Here is a 27,251-nt window from a genome sequence, read left to right as displayed (position 1 = left end):
TATATCACATGTGCTGCTATATACCACCACCTCCAGCACTATGCCCCAGTGTACATATACAGTATATATCACATGTGCTGCTATATACTACCACCTCCAGCACTATGCCCCAGTGTACATATACAGTATATACCACCACCTCCAGCACTATGCCCCAGTGTACATATACAGTATATATCACATGTGCTGCTATATACTACCACCTCCAGCACTATGCCCCAGTGTACATATACAGTATATACCACCACCTCCAGCACTATGCCCCAGAGTACATATACAGTATATATCACATGTGCTGCTATATACCACCACCTCCAGCACTATGCCCCAGTCTGTACACTATAGTAATGAAGGGGCTGGAGTCCAGCACAGGCAGGAGGAGGGGGAGCACACACTGACAGGATACAACTTGCTGGAGGAGCCGAATCTTGTGTTTGCTGCTATTATCAGTCTGTTGTCACAAAGACGGATTATGTGCTTTCTTCAGTGTGCACACTCTCCTATAAGCACACTGCACTGCCTGTAGCTCACACATCCACACAGAGCACCACACAGTTGTAATCCCAGAGCTACAGACCTGGCACATGGCTCCCTCCTGGGTCTGAGACCTGCTCCCCCACCCCCAATTGTCGGGACCCCCCCCTCCAGACCCTCCCCCTTCCCCCTTACAAACAATCATGACCCTCAGCCACCAGCCTCCCCCCTTTCCCTCCTTGTTATACTCACTAGTACTGGGGAGGAGGAGGAGGGATCAGCATGTGGAGCCGCTGTGGCCGGCTGTGCAGGCTCCTACCCAATCCTCAGGAAGACTGCCAGGTGACGTCACACATCAGAGAGACGTAGCCCGGCAGTTCCTGGGGAGGGCGGCAGGGGGCGGCCAGGCACTCAGCACTGATAGGGGTCGGGACTGCTGTCATTTTAGTGAAGTTAAACTTCACTAAAATGACAGTGGCAGAGAAGATTGTGCCGCCCCCTGCAGGAACACAGGAGCTGCCGCCTGAGGCTGAAGCCTCAGTCTGCCTCATGGCAGGAGCGGGCCTGGGTCTGCCATTACCAGGAGGTAGTTAAGTTAAGTAAAAACTTTTAAAGAGCCACTGTCATTATAACTTTCAAAATCTAAATCAACAGTAGATATAAAGCAAGTTTGCAATTTACTTTCATTATTTTTTTTTTGTTATAATGGAAAACATAGCACTTCCTCATTTCTGACTCTTTGTTTCTCAAAAAACAAGAAACAGTCAGAAAACCAGAAGTCCTGTGTATCCCAGGCCATCTGAGCGTTCACAGAGAATGTAGTCATGTGATTGATGGACACATTGAGCCATGTGTTAAAGAGGACCTGTCACCCCCGGTGCCGGAGTGACAGGCTCTCGACCCCCCGCTTGAGCCCCTCATGCTTACTTGATCGTGGCGGGTCCTGCTTCTTCGGCCGGTCCCGGGGCGGAGATATCCCGGCGCGCGCCGCTGAGTTGAGTCAGACGCTCATAGAGAATGAATGGTGAATCGTTTCATGTGATAGGACCCTTAATGCAAATCCAGTAATTTCCCCTCATATCTGGGATCTGTACAAGGTGCCTGACACCATCATAATTACTGATAGATACAAAGATAGCATAAACTAACCTTTCACTAAAAGGCACTTACCTTGAAGGGTATGAACCATGTCTAGGAGCACGGGTGTAAGCGTCTGGCTGTACTCATGGAAAATGTCAATGAACAGCACTTCTGAGCAAGGCTAAAAGAGAAAAAAATATATTTAAGAAAAAGAAAAACAAATATATACAAGGACCAAAAGAAAATTAAAGTCTTTTTGTGAAGAATTCGGCAAGTCCCTGCATTTAACAAATGGCTATTGACTATAATGGTAACTATTAGAGATGAGTGAACCTCAAGCATGCTAGAGTCCATCCGAACCCGAACGTTCGGCATTTGATTAGCTGGGGCTGCTGAAGTTGGATAAAGCTCTAAGGTTGTCTGGAAAACATGTATACAGCCAATGACTATACCCATGTTTTCCACATAGCATTAGGGCTTTATCCAACTTCAGCAGCCACCGCTAATCAAATGCCGAACGATCGGGTTCGGATGGACTCAAGCATGCTCGAGGTTCGCTCATCTCTAGTAACTATGTAATGCTTTATTTCCCCTGCAGGGGCACTGTAGGAAAGTTGAATCATCGGCACACAGCAGGCATTCCAGGATTTTTGCCCTGCCGAGGAAATAAATTAATTTCCTTATGTTGGCCCACAGGACATTGCAGTGGATTATAATATGGGTAGCCCGGATGGCCCATTATATAATCATCTAGATTGCAGACATTTGCAGGCCTACAATTTCTAAGGGTGTGACTTATGTTCGGGCGCAGACAGCGTGGTGACACCATCAGCAAGTCTTGTGCCGAACGCATCCATATAACCACTATATGGAGAACTATTGGGTGAATTAAATACTATACAGGGAACTATTATTGGTGCACTGTGATATTGGGTTATACAGTTGTATATGTATGTATTTGTGCAGCGTGGTGTTATGTAATACAGGTGGAGCAGTATGTATTTCTGCACTGTGGTGTTAGCTTACAAAAGGTGAAGCAATATTTCTTACTGCACTGTGATGGTAGTTTGCTTGCATTACTTTTTGATTCAATGTGGTGTTGGATTACTACAGGTAGAGCGCTACATGGTGGTTACTGCCACAGCGTAGTAGTATGGGTTTGTTGGTGAGGCCCCAGCCTCAACATGGATTGCCGTGTGAGGCCTGAGAACAAAGAGTTTGAGAAGCACTGCATTATATCATATATACCCACCCTCTATATCAGTGCTTCTCAAACTTTTTCTTCTGGAGCCTCACCGGACATACAAAATGATGCCTGGGCCTCACCAGACTGACTAAGAGGATGCCAGGGCCTCAACATCTATGACTGAAGCTGAAACTATTGCTTAGTCTACCCTTCATTTGTCTTCTAAACTCTGTATAAAATTAAATAAGTGCAGAATGAACCAACTATGTTCCATAACCAGAGATTGATGCAGTCAGGAAAAGGATTGTGCAGCTTATAGTCACTTTTGTGAAAGCTCCCACCTCAGCTGCGCCTCACCAACAACTAGGGGGCGCCTCACTGGCGAGGCCCGCCTCACAGTTTGAGAAGCACTGATCTATATTGTATACATCCACCCTCTATATCACATGCTGTGCTTAGCATTCACCACTGATTTTTTTCTATATATTTATAGAATATGGACCCACACTGTGTATTTATTTGCTGATTTTTATTACAACATATGATAAAACTGCATTTGTCACGTCGCGTATGGTATGCTTTTCCTTGGTAAGATTTTTTCGTCACTCTGGCGTGTTTGTGTCTCCTTGAGGTGCACAATCTAAGCTTTGATAGACAGGTCTGTTTCCATGAGAGCAAATAAATAGTCGTGTAGCTTTCAATTTACATAATATTTACATAAGATCCCTGCACGTAAAGCAACACAAGGATACAGGTATGTATAAAATCCGACAAGCACGAATAATCCCACAGAAAATTATGATGATAATAGTTCCGATTTCCTGCCTTATAAATCATTAGTCAATTTCCATAAGTTCCAACAATAATTTTATAACCTCAGATGCTGAGAATTTCAATCCCACCGCTAGTTACCAGAGAGAATGGCCCAATTAAGGTTAGTTCTATGCTGAAAACATCATTTTCTATGGGGATTTTTTAATAATTGATGTCAATTTTCTAACAGTAGGTAATGTTGTGTTAGTCAGTGTAATGTCTTTAAAGGGGATGTGTCATCAGAAAATGATCTCATGCCTAAATCAAGTTGGGCTGAATTTTTTAAAAAAAAATATTCCCCCCCCCCCCATTTTCTATGCATCTACAGATGTATCAGTCACCAACATGACCGGTGATACATTACTCTGTTCAATACTGTATACATTACAATTAACTTGCAACTAGCCCTGTGAATATATATAGAATAAATGAAAAGGGGTACCACATACCATAACAGGGGTACCAGTGAGGACATTTTCCTTGTCTGAACCACCACCATAGTTTTATACAGTAAAGCAGTGGACCCCAACCAGAGGATCCAGAGCCACATGTGGTTCATGACCCCTTTCTCTGTGGCTGGCCATAGAGGTCTTGAGATACCACCATCTACACTTAAAAATAACATTACTGTTGACTACCGATGAGCTTGATTTAAGCATGCTATCCAAGTTCATCAAGCACCAGTATTCAAATGCTGAAGGATCACACTCATCTCTACTGTAGAAATGTCCTCGCAACAGAAAATTTGCCAATGGCATAACGTCTCTCCGATTGTAAAGCTGTATTCTTATCCCCAATAGTTAACCCTATCCACGTGCTGATCAGTGGGAATCCAACTACAACCGTCGAGACCTCCATCAGCCATGAGAATGGAGAAAAAATTGCAACCCCACATCTGTGTCAGAGGCTTCATTTAGGATCTCCATAACAGATTCCATCCAAAAGGAGTAAATGCAACTGGCCACTATGCTGAATGGATAGACACCAACAAAAGACCCCAATAACTTTATTAGGGTTCACCAAGCTGCTGTTTGTCATTTAACTGGATTTTACCACACAAAAAAACTGAATCTGCAACAGAAGCCCTGAATGGAGCCTCTAAGATTAAGAAGTGTGCCTCCCATACAGAATGTGTATAATAATGCCATTGACAATAGTCAGTGTTCTTTGTATTAGAGCCAAAAAAGGGAATATGCCTATAGCAGGCACCACTCTTTAAAGCAAAGAGAGAAGTGTTTAAAACAAAGTCAGTGTGCTCTATCACACAATATGCAGACACTATTTGACAGGTCCTGCTGTTCTCAACTAAGGATGTTTAATACATAAAGAACAGATCTGTTTTACATACAATAGACAAAATAGTTTATAACAAGGAAAACAAAGACAAGTCTGTCAGCCTACAAGAACACGTGTGAATGCTAAACAAATTGCTTGACTAGTTTTGTGCACTAAATAAAAAACTGATGCAAAAACAGTTATACTATTTAGGGTTTCCGTCATCTTACTGGCATACAGGACATTTGGTAGGAATGCACAAACTAGGGAAGAAATAGAAGAGAGAAGGACGACATAGTGGTTTTCATAGTATGTTACCATGCAGATGGGTAGGTCTGCATTGGACCTGTAAACAAAAAAAGATTTTTTTGTATACAGTTGCCCCTTCCTATGACTTTATGATAAAGTCACCACTTTTTACAGAGCCCCTATCACCTTTCCTAAATACAAATAGCTAACCCAACTTCTGTGCTCCTCTTCCTTTTCCTCATGGAGCCCCAGTTGCCATCTGTGCCTTCCCCACTCATATAGCCTCCCTGCCACCTTCTGCCCCTCAGTCCCCTTATCCCCAAAGAGCTGTTTTTACCACCATTCTTCAGGAGAGCCTCCAGAGACCCTTGGAGGCAGCAAAGGAACTTTTGGTCATATATTATCATCTTCTGGGAAAATATATGCATGAAAACCCTTTTAGGGTAGCTTCACACGTACCGTATTGCTGCCTTTTTATCGCTGCATTTTTAACGGTGCGTTTTATCGCTGCGTTTTTGGTGCGATTTTTACATGCGAGTTTTGATTTTCACATGAAAATCATGTGAAAATTAAAATGCGCATGTAAAAATTGCACCAAATACGCAGCGTTAAAAACACAGCGATACGGTATGTGTGAAGGCACCCTTAGAGGTTATGTTGGATTTCCTCACATATATCTCCACCAGAATGTATGTAACACTATGTAATGTTTTCCACTGTAAGGCTATGTTCACACTACTTAAGAGACCGGCCGTTCCGTGACCCCGGCTGGGTCACGGAACGGCTGGTCTCTGGACGAATCATCTCGGCCGGTACTTAAGTACCGTCCGGATGATCCGTCCAGCTGCAGAGCTCTGATGCGGGCGCATCAGCGTGCGCTCCGCATCAGAGCTTCCCATAGCCCACAGTGAAGCAAGCGTCCGGAGCCGCCCGCTCCACTGTGTGCACTGACAGGTCTTTCGGCCACAGAAAACTGACATGTCGGTTGTTTGCGGCGGCGTATGGGATCCCGGCCGGAGCGCACACGATGTGTGTACGCTCCGGCCGGGATCCCATAGAACAACAGGCATTGTTCCACCGCGGTAAAAGTACGGCCGTTGTTGCCATCATCAGGGGTCGTAGACTTTCCATTCTTTACAATGTAAAAAAAAAAAACATACGCCCATGCATGTCTCCATACCCTAATGTCTGGCAACAGGGCACAGTTGGCATATGCCATAGGTATACAGTGGGGAACCTTCTTAACCTATACCCTTGATGGGTATAAAAATGAGATGTGAATAGAGCCTTAAAAGCATGCATGAACTTTGTACCTCTTGAATATAAACCGCAATTCCCAAATACAATAAATCGTAATGGCACAGACATCCTTTATCAATTCTTATTGTACACATAATAATATGCTCACATGTATGTGTATACAGATGTATCGATCTGCTACTAAATTTATAAGCAAGGGGCTCACTGTAATAATACATAGTAAAAAATTTAAGATGAAAATCCATAAAGAAAATTAAAGAAAGTGTAATGAAAAAATCATTTTACCAGAGAACAGATGGGGGATTAGGAAAGATGACATTTTGAAGAAAGACCCTTAGGATCCAGAGGATGTAAATCTATAACATTTTCCTATTTAAGTGCATAAGCAGCGATGATACCTATTTCAGAATTGTAAGAAAGGGCAAGGCTGAATAATTCAGACAACATACCCTCAGACTGTATTTCCACGAGTCTCCACCGCTCTCCTCCACAGCTACAACAAAAGTAAGAATGATTATTATGACAATATTAGTTTGTATTCCAAGTTTAACAAATTATCAGCTGAATTTAAAGGATTTTTTTAGGATTATAGGAGTATATTGATAGCTTTCTCTCAATGTCTCATCGGTGGAGGTGTACATCAACAATTGTGATCAGATGCTTGCTGCAACTACAGCACCTCTAACACATAGTGAATAAAGCCAGATGCAGACAGCTCTGTATATTGTGTAGTGGCCGTAATTAGTTACTGCAGCTTAGCTCACATTAAAGTGAATAGGAGCTGTGCTGCGGTTACCCAGCACTGCTACTACACAATGTACAGAGCTGTCTGCTTCCATCTCTATTCCCTGTGTTGCAACTGTAGTGAACAGGTGCCAGGTGCTGGACCCTCACCAATTTGCGGTGTATCCTTCTTGTGTGAAGATACCTTAAGTTTGGATACAGTTAGATATGTCAATAAATTGTGGGAAGGGAAAGAGGTAGTGATGAGAGAACTTAACAAAAGTTCAGGTTTGGTAAAGTTTGTCCGAACCCGAAAACTTGACATTTGACTCCCGGCATCTGGAAAAGAATTCTGGAAAACATGCGCACGGCCATAGGCTGTATCCATGTTTTCCTGGCAGTCCTAGGGCTGCACCCAACTTCTTTAGATGCCGGGAGTCAAATTCCGAAACCAAAATGTCAGTATGTTCACTCAACACTACTCACAGGCTCTCTCTCTCTCTCTCTCTCTCTCTCTCTCTCTCTGGCAGCGATTAGACAGCCTTCTACATGAAAATACTGAATGAAATAAGTGAAAAGTATACATCTGAGAGCAATCTCTATCTGAGGCTACCCTCTGACATGATAACATAGGAGACATGACAGATGCGCTTAATACTAAGGGCTAAAATGCCACTGAAAATGCATGTTGAATATGCCTGCTATTATTACCTGTGGGGTAAAGAATTGCATGTGACTCTCAGTTATAACAGAATGCTGCAATATATGTGGGTTTTCTAGTCACATGCACCTTTTTTCCCCCAGGGAATAATAGAAGTCACATTCGCCAGGGAAGTTTAATCCATCTCGCACGTTACTCTGAGTCACTGCCTCAATAAAAATCCATGCAGTGGTCCACTCGATATTTCACAGAAAAGGGTTTCAATATAGAATATAAAGCACAGTCTATTATAAATTGTACTAAGCAGGAGTATAGGATTCGTCAGCTTCGATCAGGAAAAATCAGTGAGCAGCACTGCCCACATGAAGGCAGGCCCCAGAGAAATCGTCATAAACAATTTATCACACACTGAAAGCAATTAACTGCTGGCCAGGAAACATGATAGTGAAAATGTATAAACTCATTCCTCCCGAGAGCAGAGTCTGTAACTTGGAAATCCAATACAACTCTCTCGGCAGAGTGGAGCGGGTTTGCGTGCAGTGATCATACTTCGTAACTAGGTGGCGGGGCTATGATTAATGAATTGGTGATTCACTGAATTGAGTTTCCCTCCGCTCATTCCTAAGAGAACTCCTGCCCTGCTACACTCTTTACAACTTCTACAAATGTAGCATGGGCACAGATGGCACCAGCAGCAGATCTTATTAATGGCACAGTCAAGTGGATGCAGACTGAAAGTGATGACACTGATACAGGAATTGTCCCAAGACAGAAAAAAAAGTTATGAGTTATCCATGATTGGAAAAACAAAAGATCATTCCTGCTTTTTTATCTTTATAATATGTAACAACAACATAAGAGGCAAATATGTAAATGTTGTCCATGTCCAGTCAGGTGAAGTCTTGTCATTGAACAACAATCTAAACCCCTTCCATCTTAATGCGTCCAAAATCATGTTATAATAACATCAGAAGTCAAGACAAGACTGACACAGTATTTATGAATGTCACCCAATTTCTGCTTTTTGTAGACCAGTTTCATTATTTGTGGCAGTGAGCAGAGTAGAGCCAATCTACAGATTCAGCAAAGCTAAATCTAATTAATCAGCCGTCCGTTCATTTAGTCTTGTAAAAGTCGTTCTGTTCTGAAAGCTTCAGATTCCCTAGTGAAATCTGCAATGAGACTTCTCTAGGGAATCAGAACACCTGGAGAGCAGAACCGCATTTACAACACTAATGCTACGTTTACACGTTTAAGCGATAATTCGCCCAAGCTATCGTTTAACGATTTTGAAGCAACGATTAGGTTTTTATAATGATCAGCGTTTAGACGAATAAATCGTTATTGCGATTGTTTTTAAGATCGCTTAAGCCCATCTCACACATAGGGTAAATCTTTGAAAGACTGTTTACACGAATCGATCTGCGAATTTTTAACGAACAACCAACAATGATTTGAGAACATGTTGAAAGATCAAAATGAATGATTTCTTGCTCATTGCTTGATCGTTCGCTGTGTTTACACGAGACGATTATGGCTCAAATGCGATCGCAAAAATCCAAACGATAATCATTCTGTGTAAATGCACCATCAAAAAACGGCCGGCTGATTCATTAAAGTTGGCTTTGGCGACTATAGGAACACAAATCCCCAGACACATACATTATACTGTATTTTCTGAAGAATCCAAACCAAAAACCTAAATAAAAAAGACACGTAACCATCTCTCAATACACAAATCACTAGTGTGGGCCATGTATAGTTACTGTAACAGCAAGAATAGCTTAGAGAATAGCTAAGCCAAGAGAATTATTAACGTATGCGCACATCTTGGTGAGGACTAGTGTGTGGTGCTTAGTGTCCTTGCCATTCAGGAGGATATGTCCAAAATATCTTACAATTGAACATTGTGATACATCATTCTGTTCAGCTTTACTGTCACTAGTCATGCAGCCCTTAGATAGGAGTATCTTTAACCTTTACTTGCAGACCAGAACCACCCACTGTATCCAATTTCTGCCACTGCTTACACTTCTGTCCCACAATGGACTGTGATAGTACCACCATGATACTGACATGTTGCGCTGGCCCCACCTTTGGCTATGTTGCTGGGCACAGCCTGTCTGATCATCCTGTCTGATGCCCCCACACCACTCTTGGGGTAGAGACCTGGTACCCCTCTAGAAGCAGATTCCTACCTTGATCTCTTTGTCATGTTTTTTATAATTCCTGAATATTGAGTGTGGCTGGAGTATTACCATGCCGGAGGAGGACACTGTCATTAGTGAACACCACTGCCTTAAAGGGAACTAATCACATGAAAATCGCTTATGCAACTATAAACCCTGTGTTATATAGCCCCCAGCACTGTTTCCAATCATACAAGTAATCGTTATCAGCATTAGTCATATGGGCCAAAAAGCACTTTGTAAATGTGATGTGTCATATGTACATGTACATGTAGTATATGTAGTCATGGGGGTTGGTCCTCAGGAGCTAACTGGTAACAACTGTCATGAAAATTCTTCGGTAACCACGCCTCCCTGGTAGAGTCGGCCTATAAAAGTTAGTTGCGTCACTCTGGGGCCGTCTCTGAGCACCAGGGTTTCCAGGGAGGTGTGATTACTGAAGATGTTTCCCACCAGTCGTGACTAGTTAGCTCCTGAGAACCACCCCATGCCTACATAGACATATGACACATCACATTTACAAACTGCCTTTTCGGACCATATGAGTAATGCCAATATGGCTAGAAACAGTGCTGGGGGCTATATAACACCTTTTTAATAGCTGCATAGACAATTTTCATGTGATTGGTTCTCTTTAAAAGAATGTGTTCAGCCAGCAATAATATTGAGGTAGGCACTATGTGTCACTGTGACATCCACATGAATGCCAGGACCCAAGGCTTCCCAGCAGAATCTTGCCTCCACTGGCCTGTCTCCTTTTGTCACCATCTTTCCCCCTAAGTAAGTTACATAAACACAAAGACCTCCATGTGAAGTAAAGGGAAAGTTGATTCTTCTTCCTTAGTTCTAGTGGCCAATAAAAGTATTACAGTGGTGTAAAGAACCAGCATGGGCTCTCTGATGAGTCTACGGCTACAATGCGGGATATGATGAATTACGTATTTTGCCATCTGCTAGCAAGCATTAAATTGTACCAGCAACAAGGGCTACAATATCTCTTCTGCTCCCCTTGCACATTAAAGGAGAAGCCCAGCGAAAAATTTTCATAAAGTATTGTATTGCCCCCAAAAAGTTATACAAATCCCCAATATACATTTATTACAGGAAATGCTTGTAAAGTGATTTTTTCCCTGCACTTACTACTGCATCAAGGCTTTACTTACTGGATAAAATGGTGATGTCACGACCCGACTCCCAGAGCTGTGCAGGCTGTGGCTGCTGGAGAGGAAGATGGCAGAGGGACACTGAGGGACACAGGGCACTGGAGGGACACTAAGCATCCCTCTGCCATCATCCTCTTTAACAGCCACAGCCCATATAGCTCTGGGAGTCGGGTCGTGACGTCAACATTTTATCCAGGAAGTGAAGCCTTGATGCAGTAGTAAGTGCAGGGGAAAAAACACTTTATAAGCATTTCCCATAAGTGTATATTGGGGATTTGTATAACTTTTAGAGGCCAGTACAATACTTTAATAAAAATTTTCGCCAGACTTCTCATTTAACCTCTTAAGGACGCATGACGTACCCGTACGTCATGCGCCCGTAAGAGGTGTTTAGAGCGGGGCCGCGCGGCGACCCCGCTCTGAACCGCCGCGGTTCCGGGTGCCCCTTGTAGCCCGGGACCGCTGGTATTAGCGGGCACGGTCCGATCGCCGTGCCCGCTAATACAGTAATCAGATGCAGCTGTCAAACATGACAGCTGCATCCGATTACCGGATGCAGCACTTCCCTGGTGTCTACTGGGGGGAGATCGCTCCTACGGGACGTTGTCCCGGAGGAGCGATCTCAGTTACTGCTGCATTTTTGGTCGCATCAAATCCAGAAAAATGTAATAAAAAGCGACAAAAAGTCGTATAAGCGCAATCAAGGTACCAATAGAAAGTAAACATCATGGCGCAAAAAATGACACCTCACACAGCCCCATAGACCAAAGGATAAAAGCGTTATAAGCCTGGGAATAAATTTTAAGGAACGTATATTTGTTAACAATGGTTTGAATTTTTTACCGGCCATCAGATAAAAGAAAAGTTATATGTGTTATATATCATTTTAATTGTAACGACTTGAGGAACATGAATAACAAGTCATTTTTACCCCAGGGCGAATGGCGTAAAAACACAGTCCCCCCAAATAAAAGAAATGCGTTGTTTTTTTTTGTTCAATTTCACCACACATTCATTTTTTTTCTGGTTTCGCAGTATAATTTATGCAAAAATTCTGCCTGTCCTTGCAAAGTACACTTAGTGATGCAAAAAATAAGGGCTCATGTGGGTTTCTAGGTGGAAAAATGCAAGTGCTATGGCCTTTTAAACACAAGGAGGAAAAACCTTGATGATATGACCCAGTCATCTAGCCATTACTATTTGAACCTTGTCAAAGTCACTCAAATACTTACGAGGCCATGTTTCCTGCTTCCAGCAAATCAACATCAAGAACTGATCGTCCACTTAATGCCTAATATATCCCAGCCCTTGACAGTGTATTACACTAAAATGAGGTGTACCTATCACTACAGAACTGCTACCCAGGGGTGTGATCCTGAAGTGATAGTTACCCATTAATTGTGGCACTTTACTGGGATGTAGATAATTCTGGTTGAGATAGATAGATAGATAGATAGATAGATAGATAGATAGATAGATAGATAGATAGATGTCCAAAATTAGGGTACCGGCACTCCAAATGAAAAATAAGTGTTTTATTTCAGCTCACAGGAACAAATTAGCAACGTTTCAGTGCCACCATAAGCACCGTTTTCAAGCTATGAAAAAGGTGCTTATGGTGGCACTGAAACGTTGCTAATTTGTTCCTGTGAGCTGAAATAATTCATTTGGAGTGCCGGTACCCTAATTTTGGACGTCTATATTCTGCACTTGAGGATCCACAGTGCAGGGGTGACACCCACTTTCCTTACTTACTGCCCGGGTGCCGTGGACTTTTGTTGTTTAGATAGATAGATAGATAGATAGATAGATAGTAGCTGACGATGACCATTAAATAGATCTTTGCTGTCCATTCTTACCAAATCCTTCGGGATCCTCTTCCCACATTGTCCGTTCCTCTTCACTGAGGAGGAAGTAATGTGTAACTAGCCTGCGACATATCTCCATCAGCGTGGGGTACGTGAAGAAGGACATTTTTATTTGGTGAGCATTGATGGTTTCTGGTTTGCTGTCTGAAAAACATTCTTATGTTAGACATTTTAAAATATTGTAAGTAATTTTGCTTGTTTGGTTTGATTTTCCCTTTCCACTAGATTTATTGAAGCCAATTCAATGCAGAAAGTGGTATATTCTTTCCACTCTGAAGGCCCTTGCATGAGTAAGAGAGGCAGAATTTATGAGTGGAGTCCGTGCAGCGGATTCCGCTTGTCATCCTGCCTTTCCTATTGCTTCAATGGGATTTTTCTTGCGCGTCTGCGCTCCGCTCAAAGTATGAACATGTTCATTCTTTGAGCAGAGGCCTACGACAAATCCCATTGGAGCAAAAGGACAGGCAGAATGACGCACGAACTCCACTCATAAATTCCGCCTCTTTTACTAGTGTGCAAAGGCCCTTACACAATGCTCTCTGCTTCCATCTCTATGACAGGAACTGTCCAGAGCAGGAGAGGTTTTCTATGGGGATTTGTTACTGCTCTGGACAGTTACTGTCACGAACAGAGGTGGCAGCAGAGAGCTGTGTCAGACTGGAAAGAATACATTTAATCCTGCAGAACATGCAGCAGATATGTACTGGAAAGCTACAGACTTCAAATACAAGTCATTTAAAAATCTGTATAACTGATTTAATAAACTATTTAATTTCTCCGGAGTACCCTTTAAACAGGTTTGTTTCACCACACGGTAAACAGCATGAAGAAACAATAGGTCTACATAGGAGCGGTTTTAAAACATTTGCGAAAAAAAACATTTGCATCATTTTTTATTTTATTTTAAATGTAATAGTGGAATAAAGAATAGTTTATAAAAATGTGTTAACAAGATTTTTAGTAAACTGGAAGCGTGTAAGATAGCTAAAATAAAACATAACAGTAAAAAAGGAGAAAGTAGAAAAAGTCAATAACCACGGACTTCATTTGTTGAAGTGAAGAAAATAAATGCCTACCTTCAAAGTTTTTGGATGGCTTGAAGGAATCATTCTTTACAATCATCTTGATGAGACTCATGCACTGAACTATGAAACGTTCAAACACTATTCCGTCCCCCGCCTCTGTGAATACATAGCTGACTGCAAACTCCAATGCTCTCTGGATTAACGGAATGAATGCAAATGGATGCTGGTCCAGAAAATCTAAAAGCTTGGGAAAAAATGAATATATATAAAGGGCTATTCTTACATTAGCTAAACTTTACCAATCCTGTATTTCAATTAAGAAAAAAAGAAGGTCAGTAGGCAGAACAAATTTTAGTGAATTGTTTGTACAGTACTGTATGTGAGTGTCATAACTGGCTAATTTACAAAGACTGCATGGGGGACATGAAACAAAAGTTGTGTCCTTTCGGAGGAATAATCATTATAAGTTTGGCCATAAACAGGGCTTCAAGATATCAGAAGGGCCCTGGTGGCTTGATAGAAAGATCTATCCCTATTGCTGTATGTATAATCACCATGATGACTCTAGGCTGCCACCTCTGTTTATGCTTGGAACTTTCCAGAACAGGAGAGGTTAGCTATGGGGATTTGTTACTGTTCTAGACAGTTCCTGACATGGACAGAGGTGGCAGCAGAGAGCACTGGGTCAGACTGGAAAGAATACACCACTTCCTGCAGGACATACAGCAGCTCATAAGTACTAAAAGGCTTGAGTTTTTTTAAACAGTAATCTACAAATCTGTATAACTTTCTGACACTGAAAGCGTTTTTTTTGTTAAGGTGTACAAATAAAATTATCCCCTGTCTGCAGGAAAAGGGATGAGTTCAAGTCCAACCAATAGGACCCTCACCGATCACAAGAACAGGTTTTCTTTGTCCCCTGAGTGATTAAAGCAGCACATTTCTATGAGACTCTAAAGGTAACTGAGCCTGTCCTGTAGTAAGTGAATGGGAATATAGCTGAGCATGCACACTGCCACATAAAGGACACCTATTCTGTCCCCTCCTGTCTGCATCTTCTATAAGCTTCTGTCAAGCTTAGGTTTAGGTAGACATCCAGTCTTTCCCATTCTCTGTGATGACCTTTTCACAACAAGCAGTTTAACGACACCTATTGGTACAAGACGGTTTTCTACTAAATAAATACAATGTTTGAACACTGGAACGCCATAGAGAACAGACACTGAAAAACAGCCAGAAGCCACAGTATAACAGCACTGAAGGGGTGCGTCCATGCACAGGCTTCATAATGCACAGGCCTCTTCCAATCTACAAGTATAGTAATAATTTATCATTTATTTATCCATTATTTAAATAGAGCTTACAAATTCCTAAGCACAGAATAAAATACAGAAATACAGAGCATGCCCACACACTGCCATTATTCATTAGCATTACAGGTTTACACTGGATCTTTTAAAAAAAATATATATTTTTATTTTAACCTTGTAACCATACACAGAGTATAATGTTAGACTAGAATGAAAAGTCATACACAAGACGATTCAAATAACATAAGATATTGTCGGACGATAGAGACGGAATGCTCCAGTTGGGTACAGAACAGATGGAATTTCATTTCTGTCCAATCCTGTCTACTACCTCTGTATATGGTATGGAAAAAATGCATTACTGAAAGGACACTGTCTCATAAATGTGGATAAAAACAAAGGCAAAAATGATGGTCCTTAGTAGAGTTGAGAAAACTTTGAGCACACTTGGATTCGTATGGCATTTGATTACTGGTAGCTAAAGAAGTTGAATGCAGCCCTATGGAGTCATGGAAAACACAAATATAGCCATAGGATGTATCCATGTTTTCCAGGCAACCCTAAGGATGCATCTAACTTCTTCAGTGACCGTTATTCAAATGCCACACTTCAGAAGTAAGCTCAAAGCCTAGTCCTGCAGTGGTTCCTAAACGAAGTGCCGCAGTAGCCGTGAGAACCCACCAGGGGTGCCACGACATTCTGGTGGGAATGTTCAGGTTAGGTAACTCTACAAGCTGCTGTGGTGCAGCACTCACTATAATGTCAGCCCACCCACTGTATTGGCATTACAGTGAGCGGGCTGACATGATGCTGCATTTATAACAGCAAGCACGATGATATGACATTATCACGCCTGCTGGAGGATCCATCCCCGCGGCTCACAGGCTAGAGGGCAGAAGGAAGGAAGACTCGCTCCTTGGCCAGATTAGGTGATTGAAATTATTTTTTGTGTTGGGGCAATGCAGGGGGGGGGGGGGGGGTATTATTACTAAAAGGGCACAGCAGTGCAGTGGGCCATCATTACTATAAGGGCACAGCAGTGCAGGGGCCCATTATTACTATGGGACACAGAAGGGCAAGAGGAATTATCACCTCTGCCCAGCAGACAGCAGACAGAGGGCATTACCTCTATATGGGGGGGTGCACAGCAGGATGCATTATTACTATGTGGGGGGCACATCACGGTGCACTCCAATGTTACCAGCTGGGGTTATGTCCTTTATAAATGGGGAGAAATTTGAAAAAAAGGATTGCTTGGCACTATACACGTGCAGCTGTGTATTGATGGCTAGTTATCAAAGTAGTCATGCATCTGTAGGAACAGCAATAGAGACCTAGACCAACATTTAAATAATCCACAATTATTATTTTCTTGTAAGGAGAGCTGATGAGACCTGTGTAAAGTGAATATCCGGAATCTACCTTTAAGCGGGTAATATTACTGAATCAGGGTAACGCTATAGGGTCACTTTTTTTTTTTTTTTTTTTTTTCCATTCCACTTTTCCATTTAAACATCATTGATTTACTGTGACGCTGGAATGGAAACTGTTAAAGCAGAATGTCATACGAGTGCAAACTACTTCAAATATCAGCCATTTGCTTGGACTTTGCTAATGGTTCTGATTATGCTAGCAGACACTCCTGAATGACATGCTGATGACAATTTCTGAAGTCTCTATTGCTTGCCCCATCTCTCGCTGTTCAGATCTGCAGGAAATAAATGGCAGTGTTCAGATAAGCTGCTGTAATTAAGGCTAAAGTCACGCAGAGTGACCAAACCCCGAGGATTGCCTCTATGGAATATCGCTGGCTATCCCTCCTATTAAGTTCTATAAAGTGGCTGCCTTCCATTTGCTATACAGCTTAAAAGCGCCACCATAGGGTTTTGAAGATCTACATTTACAGAGAGAAAGGAGAAAAGGAAGAAGGTGTTTAGAGGGGTTTCTACTGGATTTAGTGAACAGGACTGAAATATCTAGATATGTGGCTCAAACTTACTAAAGCACACAGCAATAGATACACAGCGATCAGCTAAAGCATTAAAACCACTGACAGGGTGAATGACAGTGATAATCCATAGACAATGGCTCCTATCAGGTACCAAGTAAACAGTCAATTTTAAAGGGGTACTCTAGAGATTTTTTTCCCCTGTAAATCAACTAGTGTTAGAAAGTTACACAGTGCTCTCTGTTGCCACCTCTGTCCATGTCAGGAAATGTCAAAAGCAGGAGCGGTTTTCTATGGGGATTTGATAGTGCTCTTGAAAGTTCCTGTAACAGACAGATATGGCAGCAGAGAGCACTGTGCCATTCTGGAAAGAATACACCACTTCCTGTGGGACATAGAGCAGCTGATAAGTATTGGATACTTGAGATTTTTAAATAGAAGCTTCTGACACCAGTTGATTTAAAAGAAAAAAAAATCACAGAAGTGTTCTTTACGTGAGCTCTGTTGGAAGTAGGAGAAATGGGCAAGCATAGGGATCACAGCCACCCTGATAAGAGCCAAACTGCAATAACTGGGCAAGTGTGTCAGAGCACTTACAAAACAGATCTTGCAGAGTGCTTCCACTATGTAGCGGTTAGTGCCTACCAAAAGTCATCCAAGGGATGACAACTTGCAAGAGGGTCATCAAAGGCTCAGATAGTTCATCTGGTCTAATCTCACAAATTACTAACATGTCAAATAGGGTATCACAGTCTTCTGCATATAGGTCTGTGAATCTGCAGACTAGTTATCATATCCATGCTGACCCCTGTCCATCACGATAGTCCCTACAATAAGCTTTAAAACTGGACCACAGAGCAATAAAAAGAGGGGGCAAGGTCTAATGATTCACAGTTTCTTTCAGATTATGTTGGTGGCTGAGGGTGTGTGAATCACCTACTAAAATGAGAAGGCTGGTGCAGGCAATGTAAAGCTCCTTCAGCCACCTTCTTGATGAGTCTGTGCTGTGCCATAGTACAAGAAAGACCAACACAATATACAGCACGTACATTTAAAGAGGTATTCCCATCTCAAAATGTTATCTTTCATCCCTATGCAAAAAAAAGAGGCCTGTAAAGCCTCATTTAAGAGTTTCGAAGCACAGGACTAGCCAGATATCTCTCTGGGAAGGACCCAGCCAAGGGTCAGCTCCTGTAAGGAAACCACCAAAACCACCAGATTAAGTGGCCCTATTAGTCAATGTAATGACAAGGGAAAAACCAAGGCCAGGCACCTAGAATTTGAGCGCTTGAGTAACCAGCAGACAGCAGTGATATCTTTGGCTGGTCTCCCTGAGATTAGCGTTCTGCTTCCTTAATGGCTCTACTAGGCATTGCTCTTACCTAGCCAGAATCCTGCTCCACACTGATGAGGGGCAACACCCCGAAACAGCTGTCTGTGGATAGACTTGATTTTTCCCTTGTCATTACATTGACTTATAGGGCCACTTAATATGGTGGTTTCCCTACAGGAGCCACCCCTTGGCTGGGTCCTTCCCGGAGGGATATCTGGCTAGTCTTGTTTTTCGAGACTCTTAAATGAGGTTCCGCAGGCTCTTTTTTTTGCATATTCATGTTTCCCAGGAAGCAATGCACCTAGGATTTCACTGCATTGAGTGCTAACCAGCAGCCGGCAATGTTATCTTTGGCTGGTCTCCCTGAGATCAGTGATCTGTTTCTCTTATATCCTTCATCCATAGGATAAAAAGTAAAATAATCAGATAGTACAATCCACCACTGATCCTGAGAACGAGGACAAAATTGTCCCCAGAATGAATGAAGCACACCACACATAGACATCTGCACTCTATTCATTCTCTATGGGTGGCCTCACAGAGAATGATTGGAGGGCTGGCTGTTCATATGACATTCATTTAAAGGACAATTTTCCCCTGCTCTCAAGATTGTTTGGGGGCCAGCAGTGAGACCCGACTGATCAGTTTCCTACATCTCGAGATGGAATTAACCCTTTAATGCTATGGCTCCACAGTGTATATTACTTTAACCCAATATTTCCATTGCTTGCACTGCATAGTGCATACAATTCCCCCATACTTCTGCAGTCGTGGGGACTTGGGTTCAGAGAACATTGCTCTTCAGAGGCCACTGTACTCATATACAATATTTGTGCCTATTATAAAACACAGATGTGAAAACAAGGTGAAGTTAAGGGTATAAAGCCCTCTATAGTTAACTGCATATTTATGTAAAGACTATGTAACTGCAGACAAGGGCAAATTCAGTAAAGGCAACCTTCACACGAGCAGTGACGATGGTAGAGAGCTGAAGTATGAATTATGTGACAACAGAAAAAGGGAATTTCTAGTGGTAATTGTCACTCTCCCACTCCATACTGCTGTCTATTATATGTGCCATGTAATTGAGATGAAGCGCAGGCCATGAACACTGGAATATCAAAGTGAAAGGTATTTCTCGCAGTGTGCGAGCCTCCCCCAACCTCTTCAAGCCATGGGCCATTTTATTTCAAATTGAATGTTAAAAATATATTTCTAAAGGCAAGCGCAGGTGCCAGCTGTAAAGGCTTTACTCCGCACTTCAGCTAAAGTGGACTAAGTGACAATCGGAAAAAAGGAATTAGCGCAGCAACAAGATCCAGCAGTTTAAACACATACAGATCAATCATGACTTGGATACAGATCAAGCAATAGCATCAACGGGAAGACCAAAGTTTCCCTGGCAGCGTTTACTGACGTCTTACCACTTTAGTGAATAATATGATAACCTTTTCCAGCCTCTCTCTGCATGGATGTTCCGTTCTGACACCTCGGCCTGGAAAATTGAATGAGAAATAATAGAAGTTTTATTTCTGACGAATAAATATATATTTTACATATAAGAAATTCTTACATGTTTTACATTTATGCGCTGGGAAACTCCCAGTGTAATGCATATGCCCATAGACCGTAACCAACCGAGGGTAAAAAAAAAAAAAAAAAAAAAGTGTGATTTTGGCCTCTATTAACTAGAGCCATAAACAGCATTAAAATAATAATAATAATAATAATAATAATAAAAAGGAACCCTCTTCTCAAGCAGATGAGATTCAGTGAAATTAAGGTGCTCATACACTTTAGATAGTGGTCAGCTAAAAATTAATTCAGCCAAAAGCTATCTCCCCTGATCCCCCAATACACATAATGGCCGAGATCTGAATGGATAGAGGAGGGGTAAGCTGCCACCAATGTCAGCATACCTCTTTGAGAACAAAAGGATCATGCTGCTGAAGTCTAAAGTGCCTGATCCTTGCCTCCCCAAATCACTGTGTGTTAGGCAAGAGTCGGGGTGACCCTTATAAAAAATAAACGCTAGGCCAGCTCCTCTGAAATCGTAGATATTGGTAGGGCTGTCAACCTGTGTATGGGGGTCTTTAGTCAGATAGGCGGCACAAAATGAATCTGAACTTAAAGGAGAAGTCCGGCCAAAATTAATTTTTGATATGTTGTTACTTATGAAAAGTTATACAAGTTTCTAATGTACATTAATTATGGGAAATGCACATATAGGGCTATTTCCCTTAATTTAGTAGATCAGGAAGTGTTAGTATTCTCTCAGATCCAGTGACGCCACGACCAATGGTGTAATTCCTATGGAGTGTCCAGCAGGGGGCGCTCTCTATATAGAAGTCTATGGGACTTTATTGTTTCTATGAATTTCTATGTAATGTAATGTAATGTAATGTAGTGTAGTGTACAGTGCTTTATTGAATGAATACATCTATGGAATACTTTAGGGAGCAAGTGTCCCTGCTCCCCAAAGTATTGCATAAATGTATTCATTCAATACATTCGGATATCACAGTAAGCGCGCCGATCCGCCGCATTCCCGCAGCATATACACTGAACTACAGCTCCCATCATCTGCTTATAGTATGAACAGGTGATGGGAGCTGTAGCTGGGTAATGGATATCACTTGCCTGCGATGCCACTGCTTATGCCGCCGGGCGCAGGGGGGAGCCGCTCAGTACACAGGAGCGCTCCCCCCTCCTCCTCCTCCCAGGAAATCTTCCCCCTATAGCACTGCTGACTCCCTGCCTGGCCGCCGCTCTCCGCTCTCATATACTGGCTCCCGATGCATCCTGGTGTCCACACTGCTGCATCGGGAGCCGGTATATGAGAGCGGAGAGAGGCGGCCAGGCGGGGAGTCAGCAGTGCTATAGGTAAAAGGTATCCCGGAATAAGGAGGAGGAGGGGGGAGCGCTCCTGTGTACTGAGCGGCTCCCCCCTGCGCCCGGCGGCATAAGCAGTGGCATCGCAGGCAAGTCATATCCATTACCCAGCTACAGCTCCCATCACCTGTTCATACTATAAGAAGATGATGGGAGCTGTAGTTCAGTGTATATGCGGCGGATCGGCGGGAGTGCGGTGGGAATGCGGCGGATCAGCATGCGGCGGGAATGCGGCGGATCGGCGGGCTTACTGTGATATCCGAATGTATTGAATGAATACATTTATGCAATACTTTGGGGAGCAGGGACACTTGCTCCCCAAAGTATTCCATAGATGTATTCATTCAATAAAGCACTGTACACTACACTACATTACATTACATAGAAATCCATAGAAACAATAAAGTCCCATAGACTTCTATATAGAGAGCGCCCCATGCTGGACACTCCATAGGAATTACACCGTTGGTCGTGACGTCACTGGATCTGAGAGAATTCTAACACTTCCTGATCTACTAAATTAAGGGAAATAGCCTTATATGTGCATTTCCCATAATTAATGTACGTTAGAAATTTGTATAACTTTTCATAAGTAACAACATATCAAAAATTAATTTTGGCCGGACTTCTCCTTTAACCACTGCAGCTCTCTACTGTGCAGTTCCTCTGTTAATTCTCCTGGTAATTAATAAAATGACAGCTGAGCATTACTATTCCACTAGTTGACTGGATAAGTCTCTTTACACTGTTCGTACTGATTAAACAGCATGAGTCTGTACTCTGCAATATGACGTTTTAAGTTTTTTATATGGACAGACTAGCGTCAGCACAAGGATGCCAGTGCCACAGTCCTTTTTTTGAAACACAGCCTGGTTCCCGCACACAGTGACGGTATATTCCTGGGCATTAGCCCAGCCTGAAACACTGGAGGTGGGCCAGCCGACTCGCAGTGTGACGATACCTCTCCCCTCTGTGAGGTGGCTCCATTGATTGTAATGAAGCCGCATCACAGAAGGGAGGGGGTTTCGTCACACCGGGGGGTGGGGAGGCAGCTGGCCTGTCTGTGCGTGAGAACCAAGCCACGGTTCAAAAAAAGGAACGCGGCATCGGCATACCTGCGCTGGTCTATTCATAAAAAAATCTTAAAGCAATGTTCCTAATGGCTTTAAGGGAAATGGCAATTTAGGGTGAATGGTAACACCTAGCTGACAATTAATTCAAACATTTTCAAAAGGACTAACAGAGAAATGGCACAATCCAGAGATATAAGAAAAGTTCCTTCATCATTGTTATTTTATACAGTATTTGATGAAATGGACACCAGGAGATAGTCTGTAAATGTCACATACAAGTGCATCCTCCATTCTCCTCCACATTATTGCCAAGTGTTTACATCTTTGTATACACTTCTGTAACTGAGTGCTCATAAGAATTATATGAGTCACAGGGTTTCACAGATACTTAGAACACACAAGGCACTTTCGTGAAATTATGTATGTTTTTCCTATATAACACAATTGTTCCTAAAAAGATGCCTCATTGATGCAGTGTAATCTGGGTGGACATTATGGACATTGACTATTATGCTGTGTAAAATGGGGCACGATGAGTTGATGACTGATACACAGCTGGAGGCCTAGTTATACATAATATACATATTAGGGTTTGGAGAACAGCTATGTCCATCTGACTACCCTCCTCTATACACATGCAGTCCAGTTGAATATACAGGTGTCAGACTCCTCTCCAAATGGATTAACAGGATTGTGCATGTTGAGATTTAACCACCCAATGTCTACTTCCTACAGGGTGAGAGTTTGGAGGCCACCATACACATTAGATGTTCAGCCAAACCTGCTGAAATACTCAGGTTTGAAGCCCCATGCACATATCTGGAAAATCTATCCAGATTTCTTAAAAGGAATTCTAAACAGAGTTTCTGACCTATAGGGTTGTATTTGGTACAGATACCATTCAGGATTTTTCCTCAAGGGTGTCCGTGCCAGAAAATAGTTTTGGAAATTAGAGGACATGTCCTATTTTTCCTGTAATGGGAGCATCCGGAATTCAGGACAGTTTCGGATTCACATCTGAAATCTGTCTAGAATTCTGTTTGGGCTGCTTGCCAGACTGGGCCAGCATCAGCACCCAGGGCAAGTGCTGCCAAGTGCTGTGCCTGGCCCTTTAACATTTCGCTTTCGAACCAGAAGCGCATACAATTAAATACAGTGCTGTGTTTGATAGGGCAAGGAGCCATTGATTCCCAGCCCTGTCAATCACCTTTCTGGCCAGATTCATCCCATCCAGCACTGTGACATGTGGGTGACATATGGGCAACATATGGGTGCGCTTACAGAGCAGGGAGGGAAAGGAAGGAGGAGGGAGGGAGGAAGAATTTCCCAAAAAAGTCCCAGTCTTTCAGCTGAAACAGCACAAAATTTCCTATAATTTGGAAAATGATGAACAATGAAACATAATCAAATGAATTATACCCAATCATACATACTTATTTATATCACCTAAGGTTATTGCTATGCTAGATACTTACTGCATTCTAAAAACTGCCTTATGCGATCAAATATGGCATGGAGAAATCCCTAAAGAAGAAGAAAAAACACAGTCAATTACACTGCCATATACTTCTGATCACTGTATCCAGGTTACAAGAGACACAGTGTGACGTCAGTTTATCTGGGACTAGCAGTATCTATCATCTTTCATAAAAGCATCATTTTCCTGGCCTCAGAATTTCTCTGAAAACTTCTATTCCAAGAGTCGGTGGATGAATGGATGGCTGATGACATCTATAATAGATCTAGTGAACAGTTCAGTTCCTGGACTGCTTTAGGTGTTTTTGGAAATGTTAGAAGACATTTTCACATGTTCAAGAAAACATACTTAATAATTGACAGGCATTTTTGCATATGTTCAAGTGCATTCTGTTTAGGGCAGAGCATCTTGGATGCTAAGGGTAATGATGTGAAGGAGGAGTGTGAGATAAAAGCAATGAGGGCCCAGCAACCATCTGTAACTACACAACAGCTAATAGTTCACATAAGGCTGTATTGACTCTAGCAGTTTATGTTTCGTATGTGGGCAGGGAAAGCTCCTGGTATATACATTAAAAATATCACAGCCACATGACCAAAAGCTTGTAACTTTTTTTTTTTTTTTTAACATTGTTTTTCATGTGGTCCTGAGAATTTTCATGGCGACTGAATAAAGACATTTTTAAACTGCTACTGGGCCCTCGTGGAGTTGGTTTATTCTTTCTTAGGGCCTATTAGACATAGGGGCCTAATCCACAGGAGAATAATCGGCCGAATCAGTCCCATTCGGCCGATTTTTGCTCCGTGGAATAGAGAATGATCAGCCGATGATCGTGTCATCGGCTGATTGTTCATTTAGGTTCAGACCTAAAATCGCCCTTCGCCACCAGTGCATCGATACGGTTGAATAGCGGTGAACGATCGTGAACGATTAACAATTATTTTATGTCAGCAAAAAAGATGCAAACATTGGCATACAAACAAATTTCTTTAGTCGTTCGATCATTGCCTGCTTACACATGGAAAGATTATCGCTATAACAATTTTGCACACAATAATCTTTCAATATAATAGGGTCCTTACTATGAAGAAGAGTTAAGTGTTCCTGTCGTTATAACTTTTAAAATAAAAACCAAGAGTAGAAAGTTTGCAGTTTACATTCATATTTTTTTTTGGGGGGGGGGCTGTCATGGAGAACACTGGACTTCCTTTTTTATGACTCTTTTTTTCACAAAGAATCAGAAAACGGGAAGTCCAGTGTATGCCAGGCCATCTGAGCGCTCACAGAGAGAAGGCAGCCATGTGACTTATGGACACATTGAGCCATGACTCTCTGTACTGGCCGGAATTCCTGTGTTTAGTCTGTTTTTTTTCAACCAGCACAAGTCAGAACATCTGCCTTCATGGACCTGGATTTCTGGTAAGTTCGGCTTTGTTTAACGGCATGATAACAACAAAAAAATAATGAATGTATATGGAAAACTTGCTTTATGTCACATCTATTTTTGATTTAGATTTTGAAAGTTATAACGACAGGTACACTTTAAGTATAAAGAGTGTCAGTAAGAAGTCAACACCTTTAGGCTATGTTCACACAACGTATGAGACCGGCCGTTTCCTAACCCCGGTCGGGTCACGGAACGGCCGGCCTCTGGCCGGATCATCTTGGCCGGTACTTAAGTACTGGCCGGGTGATCTTTCCGGCCGCAGAGCTCTGATGCGGGTGCATTAGAGCGTGCTCGCATCAGAGCTTACCATAGCCCACAGTTAAGCGAGCGTCCGGAGCCGCTCACTTCACTGTGTGCACTGACATGTCTTTCTGCGGCCGGAATTCACTGAATTCCGTCCGCAGAAAAATTACATGTCAGTTTTTTGCGGCCCCGTACGGGATCCCGGGCGGAGCATATACGATGTGTGTACGCTCCGGCCGGGATCCCATAGCTTAATAGGCTGTGTTCCGCTGCACAAAAACTACGGCCGTTGTTGCCTTAAACGGGTTTGTCCATAAAAGACCGACCTGTAAAACAGTAAGTACATTACCAGCCCTCAGAGTTGAATGGAGGCACACAAGTCCGACCAACGCTCCAGATGGGAACAGAGAACCCTATTTCACATGATCAATTGGGGCCTTGTCGCTTCCGCCGATCAGAGACTCTTGAAGATAGAGGCTGAGTGTCTTTCGAGGCGAAACCACTTTAACTTAATTCTATTAATTTCTGTCTTGTCATTTCAGATGCCGGTAGCTTCAAGTGATGTTACAATATACAAAATAGCAGAAGGCCGTGAATGTGTATGCAGACAGATGCTAGTGAAAGCACCATCTCTCAGCCCTTCATAAAAGCCGGATTGTTCCCTGTCAGTGATACTCGCTGCTCTGTAAGGAAGGTTTTGCATTCAGTGAGCGGTGTCTGTTAACAGGAGCTAATCACCCATAATAACATTTTGATCATGTAGGTAGAGCTCTAATAGACAATTAGTGTGCTGTCACTCAGCTCTAAATTGATTGACAAAAATAATCACATTCCCTTTTCCATCAGGAGCGCGGCGGAAGACGAAAGATGGCTGAGGAGACCGTGGATGAAACACTAGAGACACGAGTAATAAATAATACAGCAGATATGAATGGTACTTGTGAATGGTTACTATGGGACACTGCCTTTATAGCTGGAGATAGTCAAACAATGACATCTGCTTTACAGGGGTCAGATAGTTAATCTAACACTGTATAGACTTCAAAGACGATATCCACTGGGAGCTCGAAGGAGAGATTCACTAGATAGAATAAAAGAGAGAATAAAGGTGAGCAAGAAAGAAAGAGGTACAGAGAGATATAGACGGGCAGATATGAGAAGGACAGAAGACTGGGCCAGCGATTTATAAGACAGTATTTTGAGAAGTAAACTTCAAATTACTGAATAATTTTGTTAATAGGCATCTGAACCTGCTGTTTTATGCTATGGATTTGTGGGCAGAAAATAGAAAGAAATTCCATTACCACCACTGACACCCTAGTGCACAATGGCAGCATCACCATGCTAGTGCTAACTTGTAATGACTAGAGGTGGGCCAAACCCTGAAGTCTTGGTATTTGATTACCAGTGGCTGAAGAAGTTTGATGCTGCCCTAGGGAGTCCTGGAAAATATGGATACAGCCTATCGCTGTAACCATGCTTTCCAGGTCTTCCTAGGGCTGCATCAAACTCAGATCTTAGTGTATGGGAGTCAAAAGTGGATTGTTCGGCGACTGGATTGC

General features: G+C 42.4%; 1 protein-coding gene and 1 long non-coding RNA gene across 2 annotated transcripts in view; one reads left to right on the top strand and one right to left on the bottom strand.

Annotated features, from left to right (window-relative positions):
• IPO11 (importin 11) overlaps positions 1 to 27,251 on the bottom strand; it is a 359,108-nt gene that overhangs the window by 251,450 nt on the left and 80,407 nt on the right. Inside the window, exons 8-13 of the mRNA XM_069962715.1 lie at positions 23,998 to 24,046; positions 19,982 to 20,052; positions 14,018 to 14,210; positions 12,933 to 13,085; positions 6,787 to 6,830; positions 1,645 to 1,735 (exon numbers count right to left, since the gene is read on the bottom strand). Coding sequence (XP_069818816.1) covers positions 1,645 to 1,735; positions 6,787 to 6,830; positions 12,933 to 13,085; positions 14,018 to 14,210; positions 19,982 to 20,052; positions 23,998 to 24,046 — 601 coding nt within the window. The remainder of the gene's footprint in view (positions 1 to 1,644; positions 1,736 to 6,786; positions 6,831 to 12,932; positions 13,086 to 14,017; positions 14,211 to 19,981; positions 20,053 to 23,997; positions 24,047 to 27,251) is intronic.
• LOC138786058 (uncharacterized) lies at positions 10,292 to 26,615 on the top strand. The gene is made up of 4 exons (XR_011362183.1): positions 10,292 to 10,690; positions 14,817 to 14,925; positions 26,232 to 26,448; positions 26,536 to 26,615. It is a non-coding gene; the product is annotated as an uncharacterized lncRNA (long non-coding RNA).

This window comes from Dendropsophus ebraccatus, chromosome 3 (assembly GCF_027789765.1).
Source record: "Dendropsophus ebraccatus isolate aDenEbr1 chromosome 3, aDenEbr1.pat, whole genome shotgun sequence".
In the NCBI taxonomy this organism is placed as follows: domain Eukaryota; kingdom Metazoa; phylum Chordata; class Amphibia; order Anura; family Hylidae; genus Dendropsophus; species Dendropsophus ebraccatus.
Note: the sequence above shows the minus strand (reverse complement) of the source record. Positions and strands in the feature narration are given on the sequence as shown.